The sequence below is a fragment of the Falco naumanni genome, chromosome Z, assembly GCF_017639655.2.
Source record: "Falco naumanni isolate bFalNau1 chromosome Z, bFalNau1.pat, whole genome shotgun sequence".
Lineage (NCBI taxonomy): Eukaryota > Metazoa > Chordata > Aves > Falconiformes > Falconidae > Falco > Falco naumanni.
In genome coordinates this window covers 83,471,881-83,495,499 of record NC_054080.1, presented here as the reverse complement: position 1 = coordinate 83,495,499, position 23,619 = coordinate 83,471,881, and the positions used below count along the sequence as shown (strand labels likewise).

The 23,619-nt window shown below is 47.6% G+C and overlaps 2 protein-coding genes and 3 non-coding genes across 6 annotated transcripts; all 5 read left to right on the top strand.

Moving 5' to 3' along the window:
• The first annotated feature begins 13,863 nt into the window (after positions 1–13,863).
• Positions 13,864–17,459, top strand: LOC121081209 (60S ribosomal protein L17). Of its 2 annotated transcripts, none has more exons than XM_040580058.1 (7): positions 13,864–13,959; positions 14,335–14,387; positions 14,475–14,515; positions 15,575–15,709; positions 16,003–16,101; positions 16,659–16,850; positions 17,354–17,459. In XM_040580058.1, exons 2-7 carry the CDS (start codon positions 14,348–14,350, stop codon positions 17,399–17,401), a joined length of 555 nt encoding a protein of 184 aa, XP_040435992.1. In that variant the 5' UTR covers positions 13,864–13,959; positions 14,335–14,347; the 3' UTR covers positions 17,402–17,459. The 2 variants fall into 2 exon arrangements, with proteins under 2 accessions (XP_040435992.1, XP_040435993.1); XM_040580059.1 differs by lacking the exon at positions 13,864–13,959 and adding an exon at positions 14,000–14,072.
• LOC121081751 lies at positions 14,175–14,243 on the top strand. The gene has a single exon (XR_005825796.1). It is a non-coding gene; the product is annotated as a small nucleolar RNA SNORD58 (small nucleolar RNA).
• On the top strand, positions 16,433–16,500 carry LOC121081752. The gene has a single exon (XR_005825797.1). It is a non-coding gene; the product is annotated as a small nucleolar RNA SNORD58 (small nucleolar RNA).
• On the top strand, positions 16,940–17,008 carry LOC121081750. Its single transcript, XR_005825795.1, has one exon. It is a non-coding gene; the product is annotated as a small nucleolar RNA SNORD58 (small nucleolar RNA).
• A 239-nt stretch (positions 17,460–17,698) lies between the features above and the next one.
• On the top strand, positions 17,699–21,264 carry LOC121081210 (UPF0729 protein C18orf32 homolog). The gene is made up of 3 exons (XM_040580060.1): positions 17,699–17,783; positions 19,549–19,801; positions 20,444–21,264. The coding sequence occupies exons 2-3, from the start codon at positions 19,574–19,576 to the stop codon at positions 20,516–20,518; spliced, it is 303 nt and encodes a 100-aa protein (XP_040435994.1). The 5' UTR covers positions 17,699–17,783; positions 19,549–19,573; the 3' UTR covers positions 20,519–21,264.
• The last annotated feature ends 2,355 nt before the right edge of the window (positions 21,265–23,619 follow it).

The following is a 23,619-nucleotide window of genomic DNA, read 5'->3' as shown; positions in this document are numbered from 1 at the left end:
GGCTGGTTTCACGCGTGGGCAGGGGGCGGCGGGGGCTGCGCTCCATGCGCGGTGCCGCCGTGGGTCCGTGGTGCTGGGCTCTGTCCGGGGGAGCCCCGGGCCTGGGCTGCTCGTGGGGCGCCGGGCACCGTGGGCATGAGGCGCTTCCCAGAGGGCGTCGCCTGCTCCGCTGCCAGTCTGCTTCTTGGTTACCTTAGCGATTCCATCAACAGTTTTGAATCCTCCGTTGTGAAAAAGTATCCATTTGTTCCTCTTTTATTTTTTAATTGCCTTTATTTTTGCCAGTTACATGCCCATCACAGAATATTTTGTTTTATTCTGCCGCCATCTCACCACATGCGGTGTGAAGGGAAGAGGTGATGCCCTGGGACACGTGGGTTTCCTGGTCTCTCTTTGTTCCCCTTCCTCGGTGCTGTGGCTCCTTCCCTCTAAACCTGCAGCAGAAAGCCAGGAGGATGCACCAGGGTCTGTGGCGTACAAAAACAGCCAGGGAGAAGGCAGGGAAAAGGTGCAGGGGAACAACAGGCAGAGATGAGGAAAAGATGAAGGCCTAAACCCAGTCAGCAGCAAGGGAAAGAATGGGAAAGCAGGTACAGGAATTGCTTTGGCCCTCGCTGGTGGATACTGATGGAGAGAATTGATCTGACTTTCCAGCAGCGCTTTCCCAGAGCTCTGAGTTCATTCCCTGCACCCATCCGAGCCTTGCTCAACCCAGCCGCCTCCCAGCTCCGTGTGGGTTGGCAGGTGGGCTAGATGGTCATTGTAGGTCCCTTCCAACTGAAATATCCCATCGTATCCCATCCTATCCTATTCCATCCTATCCTATCCTAAAAGCTTTTCTCATAGCTCTTGTGTGTGCAGTAGGTTGTGTCTGGGACTGCTGCTTTCCTCCTCTTGGGGTTCATTCCCAGAATCTCTTCATTTCCGACTGCGTATTCTTGGAGTTAGCCAAGCACCTCCTGTTTCAGGAGGCTGGAGATGACGCTAGCTGCTGCTCTCCAGTGAGCCTGGGTTTGAGTGGAGTGTCCTGAGGACAAGGCCTCTTCCACAGCCATGTGGTCCCTCTTGAGGAGCAGCATCCTGACAGCAGCAGCCTAAAAAAGAAAGGACAGAGATTTCTCAGCTGCTGGCCCATGATCAGATTTAGTCCTGCAGGAAACAAATCAGCTAAGCCTTATTATCAAACGCTTCATCATTTTCAAAAATTCCTGGTGCAAACAAAACCCAGCCAGACCACCAGCCACTGCAACATCTTCTCTTTCTTCCTCCCCTGCCTTTGCATTCAGCTGTTGTGTCCTCCTTTTGTCTGTGCAAAGCCAGGCTCTGGGAGGGGGTCCTGCTCTTCGTCTCTGGCTTCCAAGAATGACAGTAGCACTGAGAATAGCTTAGCAACAGCAAAGAAGCGGCACATCAAAATAATTCCTGCCTGCTTTGGCCAAAAGGTGATGAACGTTTGGGGAGATGCTCAGGAACTGTTGTGATGGGCATTGTATCAATGTGGAGAGTGCAGCTCTGCACTGACCTCTCTGTAACCCTAATGGCCTGGAGGGAAGAAGGCTCCCACCCAAATCTGCTTGGAAAATAACAGTTCGTTAAGCCCAATAATTTTAAGGAGAAATTCCTAGTTTTGATTAGTTTTTCACTGGGAAAGATTTCATGGCTCCCAGATGGAATTTCTGGATATTGCAATAAGTAATAAATAATAACCCAGGGTGAAACGGGTAATAATCCATCTTAAAAGAGCGGGAAGCTCAATATTTATAGCACTTGGAGGGATGTTGGAGGCTTTATCCCAGCAGCTGGTGTGAGCAGGGCAATGCCCGGGGAGACAGTGGCTGTTCTTGGAGGCATTTTTCTGGCTCTGTTACTCTCTCCCCAGCTCCATTCCCACTGTGATTTCCTAAAGATCTCAGTTCAGTCCAAAAGCAGAACAGGAATGTTTTTGAGATCATTTTTACAGGAAACAGAAAAATAGCCTGCTCAGCTGTAGCCACAAACTCTTTGCAAGTGGCTGCTGGGTGGCTGAGGCCGGGGTTGATTCCTGCTTCAGCACCAAATGTGGTGAGTCTGAGCAGAGCCAGGAGATGTGGAGGTAGAAAGGACATGAGAGGAGTTAAGCTTCCTTCTCAGTAGCAAAAAGCTAAAATCGGTATCATATGTAAATTAATATGCCAAAATATTTAAAGGTCTGGAGTCTACTGATGATCTCGGGGAAGGATCAGGCAGGTTTCTTCACTGGCAGCATTTAATTTGAGAGGTTTCCATGTCCATGCATCTGGCAGTGACACTTTCAGTGCTGCTTCCGTATGAGCAGAACATCTCAGACCTTGGTTATGGCCAATGTGTTCTGCAGGAGCTTGACATCTCCGACAGAAACAGGCTGTCACCATCCTGCTCACGGAGACTGAAGTCGGGAGCCTTCTGCAAAATAATTGTCTTTAATGCTCCTATTTCCTTGTCTTTAAAATGAGTGTGCTAACACCTCCTTTCCTTGCAGGAAGCGCAGTGAGAAGTATGAATCGTGAAAGAACTGAGCATTAACGGAAAAGGGAAAATCTTTCAGCATCACACAACCTCTTTAAAGACCTGCAGAGGTAAATTCTGGTGTGAGCATCCATGGAGTTCACGAGGAAAATAAACAGCCTTTTGCATGAACAGCGCTGCTGACATTGCATCCCTCGTTCTGCCAGGGATGACCTGCTGTGGGAAGAGCAGCAGAGTGTATTTTGCTGCCCGGGACAGGGTACCACTGCCTTGGCGAGCAGCTGCAGGAGAGATTTGCACCGTACGCCCACAGCTGAGGTTGCATGCCATTGCATTCGCATCACTAGGAAGGAGGCAGTGGAGCACTTGGTTCAAGTGACCCCTCCTGATGGGGAAAAATTGTGGCTCTTGGGTTCGTGGGGTGCTTGTTGCTGAAAGCAACAGAACAAGAGTCAAAGATGTTGCTTTTAGGGATTGCTCGTTTGCCCAAGCCCAAGTTTGATTTTATTGCTTTAGGTGAGATATTCAGTGTCGGGGAGTGATTATTGCTGCTCTGCAAATTTTTAATTTCACGTTTAGAAACCTGAGAGTGTTTTACACACCCTCCATTCTTCCTGCCTGTTTTTCCTCTATTTTAAGTCTTTTTCTCCAATGAAAGAGGGAGTAGGATTTGCAGGATAGGAGGAGGGGCGAGAAAGGGATTGTTCACTCTCTCTCTCTCCCCTGCCCCCCCCCCCCTTTTTTTTTTTTAGTTATAAAACAGTTTTTCTTTTCAATTATAAAACACAGCCCAGGCAGTAGAATTTAATGGGATTGGTGTTAGTTTCCCTCTTGGCTCCTTTTGCCTAATTTGTTTCTGAGATGATGAGGGAGGAGGGGTAGAGACGGGGCTGAAGACCAAACTGAGGGAGGGAAGGGCTGCTTGGACGGCAGCAACCTCAGGGTGCACTGAGCTGGGGCGAGGGCCTGGGGGGGGCCCCACGACGGGTGGGCATGCGGAGCTGGCTGCATCCAAAGGGTCTGTGGTCCTGGAGAGGCAGCTCTGCCATAAAACAGCATCCTGAGTTAATCCTTGCATCACCGAGTGCCTGCTCAGCCCAGAACCTCTTGGTTTGTCATCATCCCATCACACCACCAGTTATTTTATACTTGGCGCTTCCTGCAGAGGGGGTAGATGTTACTCATGTGGCATAGCTTCTGCTCGGGATACTTTCATTCTGTAAGCATCAAACTGGAGTGAGAACAGGCTGTGGTTCTTTGTTTCATAGCCGTTCCTTACCCCGCAAAGTCTCTCCTCCCCTCCTCAGCCTTTCAAATACAGCCCCTCTATGAACATGCTTTATAGGACCGATACTTCATATCCCTTGACATATCCTGCTTGCTTCCAGAGAGGCTAATCTCCATCAGGTTATGAAATCAGCTCACATGCTTCAGTGGCATTACCCACCATTGATATCCCTGTTCGATCCCCGTTGAGCTCTCTTTGTTGGAGGTAACCCCTTCTCCTACTTCTAAGCTGATTTCTTAGGCCATATCATTCAAGTCTCCCATCCCCATGGTATTTAGATGTAGTAAAAATGACTGGGGGGGGGGGGGGGGAAATAAATGGCAGCCAGGGAGCCAACTAAACTGTCTGACTATTAATGGTCCTGTTAGTTGCAAATTTACTTTACCACAAAGCCCCCAGCATGTAATCCTTAGATGAATGCCTTTGATTGTGAGGGAATATTTACAGCTGACCCTGCCAGCAGTCTGCAAATCTGCAATGGGCCTCCTGTCCCACATTAAATCCGCTGGCATCTGTTCCTGGGTTCTTACCAAGGACATGCTCTGTTGGTGCAATGTTTGGTCTGTAGCACTTGTGGATACGGTGGGCCTTGAATAAATCCCTGCATTCCTGTGAAATGCTAATTCTTGTGAACGTTGTCACACAGACAGGAACGTTACAGTTTGTACCTGCCTCCAGGCATCACCATCCACAGTGAGGTTTCCAGAAGGCTTTGATCCCTGCCAGCTGCCCCCTCCCCATAGCAGGTCCCCGGTCCTGCCGCTAGACCACCCTTCACCAAGGACAAACTTCTTCTTGGCCCCTCTTTGTTGTGCCATTTTCCCAGACATGCCTGAGCAACATGAAGTGATTTTCAGGAGGATTTGTATCTCCTTTCACCCCTGCCCATGCCTTGCGTTAGTCCCCTGGGTTGCTCTGATTGAGGGTGTTGTTCTTGCAGAGACCCTCAGGTGATCTCACTCCATCTCCAGCCCCAGCAGAGCTGTGTGGGAGCACAGGCTGAAAGCCAGCGAGAGCTCAGTCAGTCCTGACGCCTATTCCCTGTGTCCAAATGGACAAGGGTAATTCAGCGGCTTGTCATTCCCAGCGTGTCCTGTAGTACGTGAGATGGATCCAGACCACTTGGCTGCTTTGTGTTGGGACAGAAAAGCCAGTGGTGGGCAGTGGGCCTGCTTCATCCACTCTGCAGACAAGGATGTCTTCAGGGCTGTGCTGGAGAATGACGTATATTTTCTCTCTTCTTACGCTTTTACCCAAAGCCTACGCGTTTCCATCCAATCCATATGAATGCCGAGCATGTTTGGACTTGAACATGGACTTGGAGCCAAGCCCGCTGGCAGTGCAGAGGTGTCGTGGGTGGCCAGGGGGATGTTTGCTTCTGCTCCTTTCTGAGGTCTTGTTTTGGCGGGGGATTGGAGAGATGTCTCAGAAGTTTGTGATCACTTGACCCTTCAGATGGTGGAGGGTGAGCCCTCAGTGGTGCTTCTGCTGTAACTCTCCTGCATCCAGCAAAGGGAAAAGATTAAACAAAATAATAAATTACTAAGACTGCACCCCTGCCTTTTTTTTGTAAGTGGAGTCTGGAGCTGCTAGAGAGTCCCAAGAGGAGTTTGGGGGCAGTTGTCTGGTTTAGGGATTGCTTTAGAGCGCATATCCTTATCCACATGTTTTTTCTTTGGATCTGCAGGAATATTTGGCCCAAGTCTGGAGTGGATGTGGTAGGACCATCAGTGAGATGTACTCTACGCTCTGCTGGACTGCATCTCCAGAGGAGATCGCAAGACCTGGCAGAGCAGGCAGCAGCTCTCCTGCCTTCTCAGATGTGTCTGTCAGACTGGGGCACAGCTCTGTCTTTGGGCTTATTTCTGGTAATTAGCAGCTGAAAGATCTTACAAGTTGGCATTTTGGCAGAATAGTTATATATATAAACAACAAGCTGACATCTCCCCCTTTGCCAAAAGCTTCCTAGACTAAACCCCACACCAGCCATCTAGTGATTCATTTTTCAGCACTCCTAAATCCACTTTAAATTGATCTCAGTGCCACTCAGGCTTTCAAAACTGATCCTGTAAATCTGGATGGACACTGAAACAAGGAACCTCTGAGTGTGCCACTTAACTTCCCAGTGGCCTACAGGAAAGGAGTTATTTATCAAAACCAATTAATTTGTTAGTTACTTTGGCAAAGCCACATAAAAACATAAAATGTTAGTTCTCACCATTATTGCTAATTTGCACCCAAGCTTTATGGTTGCAAATCTCAGATAATTCTTTCTTCCAAGGCTGTTTTTGGGTCAGACAGCTCCTGCATGTGCTGCCTCTGCTGTGCTGATTGCTGGTCTGGCTGGTTTGTCTGTGTTTTACTGTTATTGGCATTGAAGGGGAATGGTACCGTCAACCACAAACATAAACTTTTAGGTGCTATCTTCTGTTTTTCAGAAAAAGTATAATGAACAGTTCAGGGCACAGAAATAAGCAGCATGAGATGGTGCTTATACCATCAAGGTTGGTATTGTTTGTTCTCCAGCACCCTGTTTTCATTTACCCTCTCCTTTGAAATTTTTGCCTTCTCAAATCTGAGCAGGGCGCAGCACTGGGATCTGCCTGAGACAGGGGAAAGCCTCAAGCCATCCTTAGAGATACATGTACAAGGAGCCTGTTTTCCTCAGGTGTTGGCTTCGCTTATACCAGCAATATTATTCATTTATTTTTTCACCAGTTTGCACATTTAACTTTGAGAACCCATCACGTTATCCCATCCCTGAATCCAGCCTCATTCCTCTGTGTCTCAATGAAAAGGGCATCCATCGCATCCGTTTGCAACGTGTGCAACATGATGATGGGAAAGAATGAGATATCCCTGAAGATGCTGGTCCCCCACCGGGCTCTGCTTTGCCTTCTGGCCATTTATTCCTAATTGCCCAACTTCTCCCATTTATTGTGTTTGTTGAGTGTGCGGTTCATATAAGGAAGAGTCAGTGGCTCTGTAATTAATTAAGAAAAGCTTGGGGCATTTCTTAGTACTTTGTACTCATGTTACTGACTGTGATGTACAGACATTGCTGATACTCATCCCAGGAACTCCCAGTCCAAGGACAGACAGGCAGACAGACTAAGGTCAGGGCATAGGAAAAACAAGAGGATTTTTCTGTACAGGCCAGTTATATCCTGAGCTGCATCCCCGGCAGCATGACCATCGGGTGAGGGAGGGGGCTCTGCCCCTCTGCCCCACTCTGGTGAGACCCCCCTGCAGTGCTGCATCCAGCTCTGGGGTCCTCAGCACAGGGAGGACATGGACCTGCTGGAGCGGGGCCAGAGGAGGCCACGGGGATGGTCAGAGGCTGGGGCACCCCTGCTGGGAGGACAGGCTGGGAGAGCTGGGGTTGTCCAGCCCGCAGAGGAGAAGGCTCCGGGGAGACCTTACTGCAGCCTTCCAGCACTTAGAGGGGGCTTAGGAGAAAGATGGGGACAGAGTTTTTAGCAGGGCCTGTCGCGACAGGACAAGGGGGATGGTTTGAGACTCAAAGAGGGGAGATTCAGACTAGATGGAGGGAAGAAATGTTTTACGCTGAGGATGGTGAGACACTGGCACAGGTGGCCCAGAGAGGTGCCCAGTGCACTGGATGGGGCTCTGAGCTACCTTATCCAGCTGAAGGTGTCCCTGCCCATGGCAGGGGGTTGGACTAGAGGGACTTTGAAGGTCCCTTCCCACCCAAACCGTTCTGTGATTCTATTCTATGATTCTATGATACACGTCATAGAGCAAGGGTGATATGTTCCAAGCAGAGCACAACACAGGAGCTGTGAGCAGAGACCTGCTGGGTAAGCAGGCCAGGGGGGCAGCGGCAGCAGCAGCCCTGCCTGTCTGGGGCATGGGTGCAGGACCCATCCCGCTAACCACCTCCCCGTGCCTAACGTACCTTCCTTGTCATTTCCAATGCTACTCAGTGGCCTCTGCCTCCCATCCCATGCCTGTGCAGTTGGTGTCACATCCCCGCACGCTGCAGGTCCAGCACCTGAGCCATGGGGTGGCTGATGGCCCTGGTACAGGGTGAGAGCTGGAGGTGTGCTACCTAGCACGGCCCCACGTTCAGCAGATGCCTGCCACAGCCCTGCTCGGTGGTCCCTACCCATCATATGACCTTCAAGAGCACCAGCATGTGACTGGGCCATGCATGCTGCAAAAAACATGTGGAGCAGAGAGGAGAGGTTGGAGAGGGGGAGGGTGGCTCAGCTAGAGAGGATTAGTAGGCACAGACAGATAGGGAAAGCTTTGAAAGAGGAGGCTTGTATCAGAGTTGTTGCAATAGTAAAGGGGGAGGTAGCTGGAGGATTGGAAGAAGGAGGGAGGGAGCCAAGAGGGAGGGATGACCTCAGAGGTGACATTTGGGATCCTAGCATGGAAGTCTGCGTCTTGTGAGAGGAAGATGCTGCAATCACCAGAGAGGGAGAGAGCAGAAATGTGGGGAAAATCTCTCACAATAACAACAGGAAGGGACGAACACAGAAACCACGCACCGGGATGATAAATGAAAACGCTGTTAAGTGTTGCTACAGACATTACGTGTGGAAGAGAACGGATGTTCAGGGCTGTAGGTTCTTGACGTGGCATGAGAACACTGTCTGCTGGCTGAAACTTTTCCACAGGTTGTGTTAATAGGCATCATCCAGGCTTGTTTCCCAGGCCCTGTGCAGATCACTCCCTTGGCTCAGCACAGGGAGGGCTGCAGGGGTGACAAAGACAGGTCCTGCCTGCGAGTACAGCTCCTGCCCCGGGTCCCTCTGTGCTGTGCCTGCCACCAGGGAGCTGGAAGTGCAGAAGCCCCTGGAAGAGAAGAACAGGTCTGACTTTGGTTTATCAGCCCAGATAACAACCAGATCCAGAGGAGCTCTTGGCCAGGGCAGCTGCAGAAAAGAACAGATAGTAACAGAAGAGAGGAGAAGGCTCTTGTGATCCATTTTGGTTAGAAGATGCAATAAAACAAATGGATGGAGTTTGAGGCTGTGTTTCATAGTACAGGGCACATTCAGCTTTAGAAATGTTGACAGGATTCACAGATCAAGAACAGCTGAGGTTGGAAAGGGCCAGTGGAGATCTAGAGCAACTGCCCTGCAGCTCAAAGCACCATCAGTGTGGGCTGGTTGCCCAGGATATTGCCTCAAGATAACCTGCTCCAGGGTTCAACCATCCTCACAGTAAAAAAAAGGTTTTCTCTTATGTTGAAACAGAACTCGCCATATTTTAATTTGTGCCCAAATTGTGGATGCAAACTGTGGGCAATATCCCTGATTCCAGGGTTATATTTTGGTTTCATTAACCAAAAGCACACTTAAAGCAGTCTCGATTATGAGCTAGAGAGGTTAGAGCAAACATAAGCCCAGGATTTAATTTATCCCAAATAGTGTTTACAGTCAGGCACTTACATGATGTCTTTATTTACTGCCTTAACTAATCAAGACAATTGGCTGTCCGTTTCTGGCAATTAAAGCCATGAACGAGCAGTCATAGACCTGCACAACCTGCATAAATGGTTTGCTGCCACAAAATACACTGAATAAACACAAACTTCAGGTATGAGGTTATTTAATCACATGGGAGATTTGTTTTGCTGGTGATTCCCTCCTCGCTGGGCGTGCAGGGAGTGGATGAACCCGTAGCTCTAGGACAACATGCCGAACATTTTGCTTATTAAGGCAATATCACCAACTGCTGTGTTTTTGTGTTTTGATCATGCTCCTGGCTGACTGGTTACCAGCAGCGGGGGGAAGGTGCTGTGCCTGCTGCGTCACACTTCAGCAGTGGTGACGGTAATGACAGATACTCAGCTGTCACAATGCTGAGCTCCCTCAGCTGTTTCCTCACCCCTGGGCTGCATACAGTATACGCACAACAGAAGTGAACTGTATAGGTAACCTCTCCTTGTAAAGAATTGCCTGTGTTTTAGGAGGCCTCACAGGGAATCAAAAGCATTCCAGTTGTTCACGTTTTAGATGACACACTTATGATGATTTATATTCACATAAAAATATACATATATAGAAAGTAACTTTCTTATATCTGCTTAAGTGAGGAATTTCTGGCTCCCTATGGAAACATCTCTTCTTAAAAATCACAGGGAGGAATATTTAACATAACTGAGCTCTTCAAGTGACCAGGACAAAATTACTGATACTCCTATATAGTAACTCCTATAGTGTCTTGTCCTGCTGACGGCGGCCAGTCCATCTTCTGGAAATTCATCTCCTCCTTTTCCAAGCTCACCGATCTTGCTCCTGGGACTTGCCGCCTGGGTTGGTAGATTTTAGGACACAGTTGTGGAGAGTGGCTTAGCTGGAGAATTCACCTACCATGTATCTGAATGCCACTGATTTGCTGCCCGTGGGAGGAAAATGCAAGCAATGGGAGAGAGCTGTGCCTCTGGAGTACTCACACATCTGGGAAGAGGAGTGCAAGAATCTGTAGGCTGGTCAGGAGAGAGGATTTCAGGGAGAGAAGGTGCAGGCAGCTGTCTGAAGGCTGGAAAGTTTCAGTGTTTCCAGCATTCAAGCTGTTATCAGTTTAAAATGTCTTTGTCTTCAAGATTTTCTGCTTTAGGAACCATTAGGACAAGCAACCCATTTGTATATAATTTTGTGAATGACAGTTAATATACCCACATAACCCTTGGACTCCAAAAACTGGGTCTGTAAGGCATGCCAAGAAACCTACAAAGAAGTTTCAGGGCTTGGCTTCCATTCCTTTGCAAAGAAGTCAGCCCCCCTCCTACAGCACAGCAGATACATGGTGTGTTTTAGTGAGCCAGAGTTAAGCTTGGCCAATCAGCCCCAATGGATCTGTCACGGGGATTTTAGCCCAGACCCTCCTGTTGCTCCACCTGCCCTTCCATTAGAGATTCCTACCACCCAGCGAGGCAGCGGAGGCAGGTGTGTGCCAGAGCCAACAGCCAGACGCTTGAGCTATGATGGGGCAGGGGCTAAAAGTAGTGGCCTGGCCTCTGAACCAGGTGGCTGAGGACAGGCACGGGGTTGCTTCGGTCACATCTGCTCTGGCAGTGGCTGAACTCCAGAGCTGCTAGAAGGTGAGCAGTGGGTCCTAAGGCGGGAAGCGAGATCTCTTTGATTCCAGATCTGCTGTGAAAACATAGCCCTGGCCAGTGGATCATGCCTCATCCCTGAGGGATGGTGGCTATGGAGGGTGTTTACTGATTGCCACCTGGGATGATGTTTGACTTAGCAATTCCAGTAGCAGTGATAAGGCCGCTTGTTTATTCACAGCTAAAGCCACACAAGGACTTACTTGATACAACATTCCTGTATCCGAATGCTCCCTGCTGCCTGCTGGGCTCTTCCAGGGCAGGTGAACAAGTGCAGCTCCCTTCCAGCCCCAGGAGGACATCCAGGGGAGAGGTGTGAGGCCAACACATTGCAGGCTGCTTGGCAGAAACCCTGCAGCAGGAAGGGTGGGAGCACCTTTGCCACAGAATAGCCTCTGGCCTCGTGGTTAGGATGTGGCTTTGAAACCTCTCACAAGAAGAAAATTGAAAGTGGGTCTCTCACGTGCTGGGAGTGTGCTGTGTGGGTTGAGATGGGTGCTATCACTTTCTGCAAGTTTGTACCTCAGGAGATGGCAGACACGTTTGCTGCCCTTGTGATGAGCCCTTCGCAGGAGGATGCTACCAGCAGGAACTTCCAGAGCACAAACCAGAGGAACAGTTCAGGTCTGAACACAGCTGGATCTTTGTGTTCAGTGCCTGCTGAGAGAGTGAGGTCTTCCAGGGCATGCACAGCACAGTCACCAAGTCTGGGTGGTATGGACAGGGGACCTAAGAGGGATGGCAACAGGGGAGTTTAAGGTAAAGTCCTATAGAGTTGAGATTCCAATAGGATTCGGAGGCAGCTGCCTCCTATGCAGGAGTTTTCAGGAACATGAGTTTGGACTTTGATGCCTAAATTTTCTCCTTGGGATCCAAAAGCTCTTTTAGAGTCAGCTCATGCAAGTTAGATATCCAAGGCAGCTGGTGTACCGGGGGAATAATCTGGGTAAATCTCAAGAAGGGCACATGCTCAGCTGCCTCAGCCCCAGTTTCAGCACCAGATATATGCTAGGCTGCCTCTGAGAGCAGTTGCTAACCTCCCAACAAAGATGAAAATATGCATCTTATTTCCTGACACCATCTGCAGAAGCTCCTACCTCTACACTTCCACCACTGCAAGCCCTCAGCAGCTGATCGCGAACAGTTCCAACGTGCCCGTTTGTTTTGGATTCCGTTGAGGAACACAATGACCACGTGATAATTCCCACCATGTGTCAACTACTGATGTTTCACACCTCTCTTCCAGCTTTCTCTGAATGTCATGCTGCTTCTGTGCTCTGCCGCTAAGAAGCAGCTGCCTGTGAAGGTGCTTCCCATGGAAAGGCCAGTGTCCTCCACTGGCAGTACATGGAAGTAGGTACGGAGGACAGGGCAGAAACAACAAAGGAGGAGAGTTGCATTCATATGCCCTGTGAGAGGAGATTCCCACAGTGTGTGGGGAAGGCTACACAAGTCTTCAAGGTCAGCTGTTTTGCTAGTTTTAATTTATTGCACCTGCAGACTTAGTGCTCTTGTAAAATATTACTGTTCTTGTTCCATCGCAAGGAGAACTGAAACACTAAGTGTTGGGAAGTCATCGCTGAGTTCGCTTTTTACATATTTACTGTTTCCTCGAAGTCATGAGACCCCAGAGGGAACACTTATTTCTTGTCTGTTTTTCTCTAGTAACGCTTGAATGCTTGACTTAGGCTGTCATGCGTGGGTGCTGATCCTCCCTCACATTACCACTGCTCTGAGAGGGTTGTGTACTGAGGTGCTGAGTGGCTTCTAATCCCTTGGATGAGGATGGAAGCCCTAATTGGTGAAAACAAATCTCAAATATCTCAAAGGAAGCATCCACACCCAAAAGGTAGTGTGTTCTTGTGAGCATGGGCTCCCGACTCATTTTTTTATGGGAACTTGTTATACAAAAAGATTAATATTATTTGCCTGCATCCCAGCAGGTTTCCAGGCTTTGAGATTGGTACATAAAAGTTACTTGAGACTTTGCAGAAAGCTTCCCCTTGAAAACGAAATCAAAGGCACACTTTGAGGCAGTAGATGCAAAGCTGCAGTAACAATTAGAACTCTACAGCTTCCAGCCAGCCATGTAATATCTGTGATAGTTAAAATATTTTCCTCCTTCTATCTAGATGAAAAGCTTTGGGGGTTTTTAGTGCTAAAGAAGTGATCCAAAAATAGCCTCCTGGTTGGAGCGTTTGCATGGGCAGCAAGTTCTTGCTGTGCTTGTACCTAAACGCAGAGCTGAACCCGGAGTCGCCCGTGCCAGGGAGGTGCCTGGACACCTGGCTGCTGGCCGCTCGGGGAGGTGTTTCTCTCCTTTTTCACTCTATCAAACTTTGCTCGACAAGCCTTTTGCAGAAGCTGGGTGCCACTTCCAAGAAACGTTTTGTTTTTATTGAACTGCTCCTTTATCAAATATCCCAGACAGTTCTAGTTGCGGATGCCGTCTAAAATGGGGCAAGAAGTATCATTATCTTCACAAGCCTCTATTTTTTTTTTTAATAAAGGCGCAATAAACACCAGTTGCAGTGTGTAAGGATGGATCCCTGCGGTGTATCCCGGTCAGCTCTCTGAAGCGACGTGCTCCCTTCCCCTCATCCCGAGCTGCCACCTAGCTGCGGCCCGGGGCCCTGCTCCTTGGCCTGGGCTCAACCCGCCTCAGCGCTGTCTGCCCCCGGCTTTGCCTGGGGGGCTAACAAGGCCGCGGCCCCCCGCGGGGCGGGCTTCCCTGAGGGGAGAAGGCCCTTCCCCCGCAGCAGGGGGCCCGCCGCCATTTTGCGGAAGTAGGCCCGGGGCTGCGGGAAGCCCCGCAGCGGCACCCGCCTGCCCTCACGCTCCGCACGCTGGCAGGAGGCCGCGGCCGGCCCGCAGGCACGTTTTCCCTGCCCGTCTCATGCCCGCACTCGGGCTGTGCCGCCCTCACCGGCCCCTCGTCGGCCCTACGCTCCCTCTGGCCGCCCCCCAGCCCGCGCTTCCGGGACGCTGCCTGGGCCAGATCCCGCCGGCGCTCTCGCGAGAGCGGGCGGCTCTCGCGGGGCTCTTGCGGCTCCCGGCATGCGCTGCTCTTCCTCTTCCCCGCCGGCGCCCTGAGGTGAGCAGCCATGGCAGGCGGGCAGCCGGCCCCATCCGGCCCCATCCTGCCCCATCCCGCACGGGGAGGCACTGAGGGGGCGAGGGCTCGGTCCGCCTCGCCGGACGCTCTCGGTATTTGCGGGGATGGCGCGGGGGGAGGGCGGGATGGCGATGGCGGAGTTCGGGGTGGCTGGCGACGGTGAGGTGGAGGCCGGCCCCGGGGAGAGGCCCTGGCTGCGGTGATGACTTTCTTAGGACACCTTTGGATCAAATTGTGAAAAGAAAGAGTAATTTCTGAGCAGTCCTTTCAGCTGGCTGTCGGCGGTAAGGGGAACGATGCAGGTTCTGTGTTAGAAGCTTCATATCGGTGTTTTTCTTAATTGTTTTTTAGCAGCTGAGCTCCCAGAATGGTGCGCTACTCGCTAGATCCGGAGAATCCCACGAAATGTGAGTTGTTTTTCTTGAGCCTTCGCCTAAGATGTTTCTAAAGCATTTGAGGTTTTAATTCAGAAAGTTGGTCTTCTTTCTCTGCAGCATGCAAGTCACGGGGATCCAACCTACGTGTGCATTTCAAGGTACGCTGTGTGTGCATTGTAGGAAATGCAAATTGATTTGATACTTTTTTTTTTGTTTGGGGTTTTTTGTCAGGATTTGTCTTTTACTCTTCTGTGTCATTACATGGATTATGGCCCACGTTTGCTTTAGCTGCTTGTAATGATTGTTTTCATCCCCAGGATCAAAACCAAGATGATGTGTTGTAAAGAGCTTTCTGTCCAATATAGATAATATGATATACAGTGTGAAAATAGTTGCAGTGAATTTAGTAGGAGGAATAGGGCCAGATGAGAGATTTTTCTAATTTGTCGAACTCTGCCTTTTTGGTTGGTTGGAAGGAACATCGGTTTTGTCTGATTGTGCTGCCTTTCAGCATGACGAGGGAGGTGGGTAGTGTGTGGTGTGAGGGCACGGGTTTCTCTGGGAAAGGTGTAGCTTGAATTCAGGACACGTTGAGGGAAGCACAAAACCAAAGCTAAGCAGATGCCTTTCTGCTAGGTGGTATATAACGCAGGTGGAAAGAGATTTCACTTATTTTGGTTAGTTCTCTTTTAACAATTGGGTAGGATTATAATTACTCTCTGGCTTTTGCATTCATTGTGCTGTTCTTCTCTGATTTTTCTTTCTGAGCCTTTTCTCTCCCCTATATAATTCTCGTGCAGAGATAGATTGTGTGTACTTTGCTTTTACAGCTTGTTTTCTCATTGCTTCCTCTGAGGTGCCATATGTGACATTTAGAAGGAATTTATCCTTCAGGCTCACGCTTTTTTGGATTAGCAACCAAAGCAGAGCTACAAAAAGTATAAATACTTAAAGTTCTTAGTTTTTCTCGTTGGAAAGATACAGCTGTTGGGTAAAAAAAAGAATGAAGACATGCTGAGGGTTAGAAAAGTAGGTAACAAAAAAGAAAAATGCTGTTATTCTTCATTCTTTAGATTTATTTTTTCTGCAAGTGCTTCTTTTAAACTGAGTTTGTAGCAAAAAGAATAGGATCCAAGGAAGAGAGAGGAGCGCTTTTGCTCACGTTGTAACTTGGAGAGATGTGTTAAGAAGAACTTGGCTGTGGTCTGTGTTGCTAGAATACTCGAGAGACCGCCCAGGCCATCAAGGGCATGCACATCCGCAAGGCCACCAAGTACCTGAAGGATGTCACCCTGAAGAAGCAGTGTGTTCCTTTCCGTCGCTACAATGGGGGAGTCGGTAGATGTGCCCAGGTGAGGTCCGAGGTGAAAATGTGAGATGGATGGTCTGACTGCTTAAGAGAAAGATGATGATGAGATGGTGTGGAGAGTAGCCTCATCATCGATGATAAAGTATTAAATTGTAAGGAGGAAAGAGTACCCTTAATTCCAGTGCAGCAAGCATTGCATCTACTTGAGCATCAAGTTATTGATCAAATTTAATTATTTTGGTATGCAGCCTTAATAAAAGGGGATGTAACGCATGTTAACGGTGTGTAAAGGGTAAGTTGTGTTGTACAGGGACAAAACCCAAACCCTTTTTGCAGGCCAAGCAGTGGGGCTGGACGCAGGGACGCTGGCCTAAGAAAAGCGCCGAGTTCTTGCTGCACATGCTCAAAAACGCGGAGAGCAATGCTGAGCTCAAGGTAGGCTGCGTAGACGTTACTAAATGTAAGGAGTTGGTGTCATGCTATGTCTTGGCACTCCAGACTAGATGTCTCTGATGTGGAAGGCCAGATAAGGCCTGCTTTGTGTTTGAAGTGTGAATTGTATAAGGTGTACCGTTGGTGTGTGTGTGGGTTGAGTTAAAATGTGAGTAATAATTTATCACAGGTAGCTAGTTTGTGTGTGGTTATCAACTGTTTAGAATAAATGTGGTTTAGAGCTCTTCAAACCCACAAACAAAGTGAAATCTATGGACTCTTGGGTCAGTTTGTATCTTTGTAATACACTTGGTGCTTAACTTGATGACTTTGATGGCAGTGATGACTTAACCTTAGGACACCTTTGGAATAACCATGAAAAGATCGTTCCTTCTGAGCCATTGGCATCATAGAAAGTTCGTTGTGAAATGGGGAAGGGTGGCCTGTGGTTCCTCTGAGTCCCGCCATGCTCAGCTGCTTTATTTGCCAGGGGTTGCTATTTACTTTTTTGATTATTTTGTATTTGAAAACCACGAGTTTGATTTCCCTCTGTCCTGTAGGGTCTTGATGTGGATTCTCTGGTCATTGAGCACATCCAGGTCAACAAGGCTCCCAAAATGCGCCGACGCACCTACAGAGCCCATGGTAGGATCAACCCCTACATGAGCTCTCCCTGCCACATCGAGATGATCCTCACTGAGAAGGAGCAGATTGTTCCCAAGCCAGAGGAGGAAGTTGCTCAAAAGAAAAAGGTGCCAAGCATTGTATCCTTAGTCCTCTTTAGTGTTACCACCAAGAAATCTGAGTGTTCATTAGTAACTGCACTTTTCAACTGGAAAGGTTGCTGTGATGACTATCTTAGGACACCTTTGGAATACCCATGAAAAAAACTAAGTTATTTCTGAGCAACCTCAGTATTTATTGTAAAGAAAACTTTGAACTCGAGGGTGAGGGGAAACAGCCCTTGGTGATGTATATCGCCCAGCTGGTTTGTTCTGCCCTCCCTCAGGGCAGTCTGTGTTGGTCTCTTTTTGTGTAGAGGTGTGAACTGTTAGGATAAAATTTGAGTTGACCGCCTGCAAGCAACGCAGTACTTATAAGGCGACTGACTTACATGTGAGGGTGATCATTTTGCAAACAGGCGAAAAAATTTCCAGCAATTCCTGGTACTTCGTTAGAAAGATGCCTGTAAGCTTGGTTGTAGGGCATTCTGGGAAGGCGTAGATGTAATGCTGTTCTGTTGCTTGTTTTTCAGATATCCCAGAAAAAGCTGAAGAAGCAAAAGCTCATGGCTCGGGAATAAATCTGCTACAAGAGGTGTACATAAATAAAAGTAAAAAATAAAAAATTTACAGTGTGCATTCTGCTTTGTCGAGGTGCTTGCTGGCGGTGGTGCCAGCGGCCCGGCTGGGTTCGGGACCACCGGCGCCCCATGCAGGGCGCGGCGGGCGGGGGAGGTGTGTAGCGGCACCGCGTGGGCTGCAGCGGTGAGCCGAGAGGGTTTCAGACGCGGCGGGCCGCTCGTCCGCGGGGCCCTGCGGCCGAGGCGTCACGTGAGGCACGTGACGCACGTCCTGCCGCCTCCCATTGGCGGCCGGGCCGGCCGGAAGCGGGGGGGGGACGTTTCCGGTGCGGCGGAGGAGGCTGCGGCAGCCGGTAACGGCGCTGGGTCGCTGCCGAGTTAGGTGAGTGCGGGGCGGCGCGGCCTTCGTGCTCTCCGGGGGGGCCGGGCTGCGGCCCCAGGGCCCCTCCGTGCTCTGTCGGTGCCCGGGCACTGCTGCTCGGCTGGAGGCGGCCGCCGGGCGGCCTCGCCTCGCCGTTCGCTGCCCCTCTCTGTGGCCGGAGCGGCTCCGTTAACCGGGAGCGGCCGGGGCAAGGCCCGCAGTATCGCGGCTTACGCTGCGGTGTGGGGCATGTCAGTGTCAGCGCGCGTTTGAGGGAACCTCACCGATTCGGAAGATCTCTGCGCTCCGGCCTTTGTGTCACCGGGAGGGGGAAGCGCCGCCGCTGGTGTCGTTTACCGTACCCCGGGGAGCAGGCCCGGCTGCTGGGGAAGGTTCTAGCCTCAACGCTGGCCTGCAGGGAAGCTGAACTGGAATTATTACATAAATCGGCCCTTTTAGACTAGGTCATCTTTTATGAAGAGGAAAAAAAGCCAAAACCAAACCCTTTTGTGTTTGTAGCCTTTTTTCCCCCCTGATTCCATAATAATTGACTAATGAGCGAGTGAAACATGGCAAACAAAGACCAAACCCGCTTAAATTTGCTGTCATGCGTGTTCTCTCTGCTGACCCTCACATGTGGTGGCTCACAGAGATAAACAAAAGCTTGTATCACAAAGAAATAAGCTTGCTATTAAAACGTGACCATTTGCCCTTTTACTCTAATTTTTTTTCTTCCTCCCTCCAAAAACTGACTCCTTGCTAACCAGGCAACGAAGCATTGCGAAATCACACAAGAAAATCATAAATTGTATTTGACTATATTAATACTCAGTTGTTCCACAGAGCCTGGGGCTAAAAAATCTTTAGGATAGTCTAAAAAATCCCAAACCCTGAAACTCCGATCCCAAACGAATGTGTCTTCGTTCTCCATCCCGGAAAGCTTTTGTTTTGCTTGTTAACATAAGAATTCAGATGTCAGCAGCCCAGAAAGGAGGAATGTGAAGGGCAAAGTTGCACTGTGCAGCAGAGTGTATCTAATTTATTGCTCATCAGCACTGAAAGTCACAGCTCTAATCCTACCTAATTCCTCTCCCAGTTGCAACTTTCTGCCCCTGTGCCTTGGTTTTCAGGTTATTTTTTTCCTCAGTCTTCAGGCTGCCGTTTTTGAAGACTTCTGGTTTTGGGAAAGAGGGAGGACTAATTTTCTAATAATTTGGCCAATTTTCTGGGATTGGTGTGGGATCAAGTGATTCCTCCCTCGCAGGAGGAAGGAAGTCACCCATATTCTCCTTTTCTCAAATCCTGACTAGGATTCTCTTCCCCCCTCCCACAGCCCTGTCCTTCAGTGGTAGCAGGGCATTAGGTGGAGTCCTGCCATTCCATTTCAGCTTAAATAAACAGGAATGAGAAAAATAAACTTTTTGGAGCCTCTGTTATAGTGTAGTAAGAACTGGGCTAACATCTGCAGCTTACTGCTTAAACTGCTTTTGTGTGATTTAAGTAAAAATGCTTATTTATTAACTTGGTTTTCTGAGTTCCTGCTGTAGGACTGACAAGTTCATAGCAAACTCCTCTTTTGTTAAAATGTCAACAATGTTTCGTTTGTTCAGGACTTAAAACACTGGACCACACAGCATTTTTGAAACTTTAACAGTTAATATATAATTAAAGAATCTTTCATGTTTGAATATCAACTGCAATCTATATTCATTATTTAAGTCTGTTTTCTTAGCTCATGGAACACAAACACTGTCATCCTAATTTGTTGGTTTGTTTCTCTCGCCAGCTTTGTGGCAGAACAAAAGGAAGCCATGGTGTGCATTCCCTGTATTGTCATTCCAGTTCTCCTCTGGGTCTACAAGAAATTCCTTGAGCCGTATATCTATCCTGTTATTGCACCTTTCATTAAGCGTGTATGGCCCAAGAAAGCTGTGCAAGAAACAACAGCCACAAAACAAGGTCGAGGCAGCAGCGCTGGAAACCCACAGGCACCTTCAGCTGTGAAAAGAGATCAGGAGGACGAACTTGCCGGTTATAAAGTAAGATTAATGCATTTAGCTAATCAGGGAAACTCCAGATAAAGCACCCAGTAGTAGTTTGGCGTGGGCACCAAAACTGAGTAAATAGTTGAGTGTTTTTACAGATGTTTTTGTGGCTATTTTCTTATGAAAGGAAGTTGCTGGTACTAAGCCAGCAAGAAAGACTTCAAGACAGCTTCTGGTAGGTCATGGAAGGATAGGGAATTGCACCTCTTTGCTGGAACAGTTAATTTCTGGGTTTTTTTAATGACTGGCTGTCCTTTCAGAGAAGGAAGCAGTCAAGTAATTGGTACATCAGACCAGATATGTGAAACAGGATTAAAAAAAACCCAACCACTGTTCAGCCAGCTCTGCCACTCATAATAGCGAAAAATGTTTGGTGTGTTTAGAGAGTGCATTTACTATTTATCTCTTCTAACAAAATGCAAAGATTTGTGTATGTTGTCTCTGCCCTCATCCCCCTGCCCTGCCCTAAAGCATTATGTGTAAATCTAGAGAGACACCACTGCCTTGGCTCTCGCTGCAGATTTCTTCATAGATCTTCACTGGCCTGGCTTCTAAAAGTCATTTTCAGTTGTTAACTGTTTTGGCTGCAAAGTCCTTTTTTGACATCCCATGAATGACGCTGTCTTTTATTTGCAGTTTGAAAGCAATGGTGTTGCAAATGGAACTGCCGCAAAGAGATCCACAGAAGTTCCTGAAAAGAAAACGGATTAAAGGAATTCATTCCTAAGGATTTTATTCCCTTGTGTCCAGTATGAACTGGTGATATTTCTCTCACTTTGGGACTTTTTTCTTTGCACATTTTAGTTGAATAAAAACCCTTATCACTTGCAGGAGAGGCTCTCTTTTGCCACTAAAATGGCAGCTAGCACATTTCTTAATTTAAAATATTTGAAAACTAAAGTTCTTTATTTTCCTCACTGGAACTACTTTTCACCTATAACCTATTTGGTGTGATTAGAGTTTAGGTTAAATAACTTATGAGTAAATCTAGCTTTGGAAAGTGAATGTATTTTAGCATCTTAGTTTCACTGCTAGTGCAATACTTCAGGCTTTCAGCTTAGAAACTATAGCTGTTCTTGACCTTGCTAAAGAACTACAAATTGCATTGTGGCAATGTAAGCGTCATGTTTAAAGTATGAAGAGTTTAGATTTTTCATGTCAAATCTGTGGATGAGCTAAAGGAGTTATGCTATATGCAAAATTCACTTAGCTTACTAAAAGCAGAAAGATTTGATTTGATACTTCCATTAATTATTTTCTTTGAAAACATTGTGCCTTTCTTTCCTGAAGAGGAGCAGCAGGGGCATGATGCAAGAGAACTGTTGCTTTATATTCTGTTGTGGTGGTTTAAAATGGTGCGGCTGTGTCTTTAAAAAAACCCGACAACCTAACTACAATCTCTTTAACATGCTTGTGGAATTTGAATTATAATAAACTGGGATTTTATTTAAAAATAAGTTGCTTCATATGATGGTTCTTAGGCTTCTGAGCTGTAAATATTTAAAGCGGTAGCAAAATATTTGAAAACCTGTTGACTGGCACCTGGCAGAAGGAAGTCGTAAAACTGCTGACTTCATGATAAAGTGAATTTGGCAGGTCCAGCTTTGCTTATCTCCTGAGATGATGCACTCTGGTACAAACTTGCATCCCAACATGACAGTGCAGTTGTGAAGGGTTTTACATGTCCCTGTGCTTAGTAAGGATTAGAAGTGATAATTCCTGCTTTCCCCTCTCTGCCAAAGCAGAACACTCTTTGCAAGATTCAAACCAAAATTCTGTACTGCTATTTAAGATAGATAATTTTCCCAAAAGTCATACCTGTCTATACATGCAGTCCTTGAACCGTCACTGAGGGCTGGTCTTCATGGTCTTCACATGGTCTTGTGACTGTTTTCTCCTACATGATAATTAATTATTCCAAAGACTTGCTCAATGCCCACCAGACACTTTTCGTGAGGTGTAGTGTTTCCTTCCCTGACCTGGTTTTGTCAGGTCTGGCGTGAATCCATCTGCAATGTTCACTGCTGGGTATCAGGCCCTGGTTGCTACAAGTGTTACCTCTGTCATGAGCTGAATCAGAGAAAACTCCTTGTAAAGTGTTGCCTAATACTGTTTGCTCTCCCTTAATGTGATGGCTATTAGGAAGTGAATTTGGTATGGCTGTTGGACCAGCTTTTGCATCATCCTTGGAACATAATCCCCCATCTGATCAGTGTGTCACAGATAGAGCTTTCTCCTAGATTGGTGAAGCACCTACCCTTTGTGATATTAAAACCTGGTTTTATTATTCTGAGCATGCACACATGGTATAATTCATACAATAAAAGATAACAATACTAACTTTGCACTCCTCCTGTAACTTTTCACGGATGTTGTGTGGATCGTGTAGTAGAGAAGACAGGGATTGGAAAGCAGAAGTGAAGGAGAGAGGCCATGCTAGTTTATGATTGGTTTTGTCTCTGTTCACTCATATTGTTGCGCTAAATCCTGCCCTATCCATCAGAACTTCATCTGGGAAAAGGTGGATGTAATTGTTGCTGTCGTGGGTTGGTTTTCTAAACCAATAAATCCTCACCTCACCCCAAACAATAAATTCCTCTGCTAACACTACTGTCAAAGTTCATGCTTTGAATCTGAAAGCTGGGAACTTCTAAGGCTCTGAAATCACCTTGCAATGAGAAAGGAGTAAACCACCAGAGAAAGTCACTCCGGAACGAGGTCATGCATGGCATCTTTCAGATAGCTATAGAAATGAAGATTTCTTGCAGCTCTGTAGCTGAATCTACGTATGCGTTCTTACATTGCTGAAAAGATTGTCCCTTCTGCTGTGCTTCCTGTCCCAGGGCAGGTAGCTTTAGCTGGTGTTTTAAAATGTTGGGCTTCTCATAAACAGGCCCAAGTTCTGGAGTCTTCTATTCACCTCTCACAGCTGTGAACATGACAAAAAGTAGAGCGAGAGCTGTACTGTGGTTCCTTTAATTTGTAAATTTATGCAGTCAGTTTATAAAGTGTACATAATTATTTTGAATTATTTAAGATATACAAGGAAATGCTTCAGACAGTAACGTGGAAGACAAACTGTATAGTAAATTAGACTGCAGGCTGCACTAGGCTTCTACCTGTGTGCCAGCATCGTATTTAAACACCAGGCTTACTGAAAAGACTGCAAAAAGCAAACCAGGCAAATAATGCAAGTAAAATTATACCTCTGTGCTTTCTGGAATGGTGTTTCAGTACTTGTCTGAGCTGCAGTTATACGCTAAGGTGAATAATCTACATCACAAAACTTCCCTGAATGAGGCACTTCATGGTAAATTCTGGCAGGAGATTTGTATTGCAGCTTTTCTGTTTGTATTCTTTTCCAAGATTAGGTCTGATTCACAGGTCCAAAACCAGATTTTAGTGACTAAATATTCTTTCTTGTCGGTGCCGGGTGTACGGGGGATCCTTCCACCAATCCTACACACCCGGAGGGGCAGATTAACTTATATTTATATAATGAAACAATGACTATTCCATTAACGCCTATACATATTAATTACCTGAACCCGCCTACCCTCCCTTCGTATGCTAATTAGCTTATCAGTCTTTCACGCTTGCGCAGATTCTTCCAAAAATGGTGGGCCGGGGTCTTTAGAATGTGGGCAGTGGTCTATGGCAGGAAGGCCGTAGGTCTTCCTCATGGTGTACTTTTCACCTTAGGTCTCAAAAGTGATGAGTTGGCAGACTTGTAGAAATCTTTCCCAGGGTTTTTACAATACCCCTTGTAATTTTACTCAAGGACATCCAGCTGTCCCGTTATCTCCTTGGTA

Bases quoted from the DNA above. Each gene is read 5' to 3' on its own strand.
- LOC121081210 (XM_040580060.1), top strand. From the start codon at position 19,574: ATGGTGTGCATTCCCTGTATTGTCATTCCAGTTCTCCTCTGGGTCTAC. The intron at 19,802-20,443 runs GTAAGATTAATG...TTTTATTTGCAG, and splicing joins ACGAACTTGCCGGTTATAAA to TTTGAAAGCAATGGTGTTGC.
- LOC121081209 (XM_040580058.1), top strand. From the start codon at position 14,348: ATGGTGCGCTACTCGCTAGATCCGGAGAATCCCACGAAAT. The intron at 14,516-15,574 runs GTACGCTGTGTG...CTGTGTTGCTAG, and splicing joins ACCTACGTGTGCATTTCAAG to AATACTCGAGAGACCGCCCA. The intron at 15,710-16,002 runs GTGAGGTCCGAG...CCCTTTTTGCAG, and splicing joins GAGTCGGTAGATGTGCCCAG to GCCAAGCAGTGGGGCTGGAC.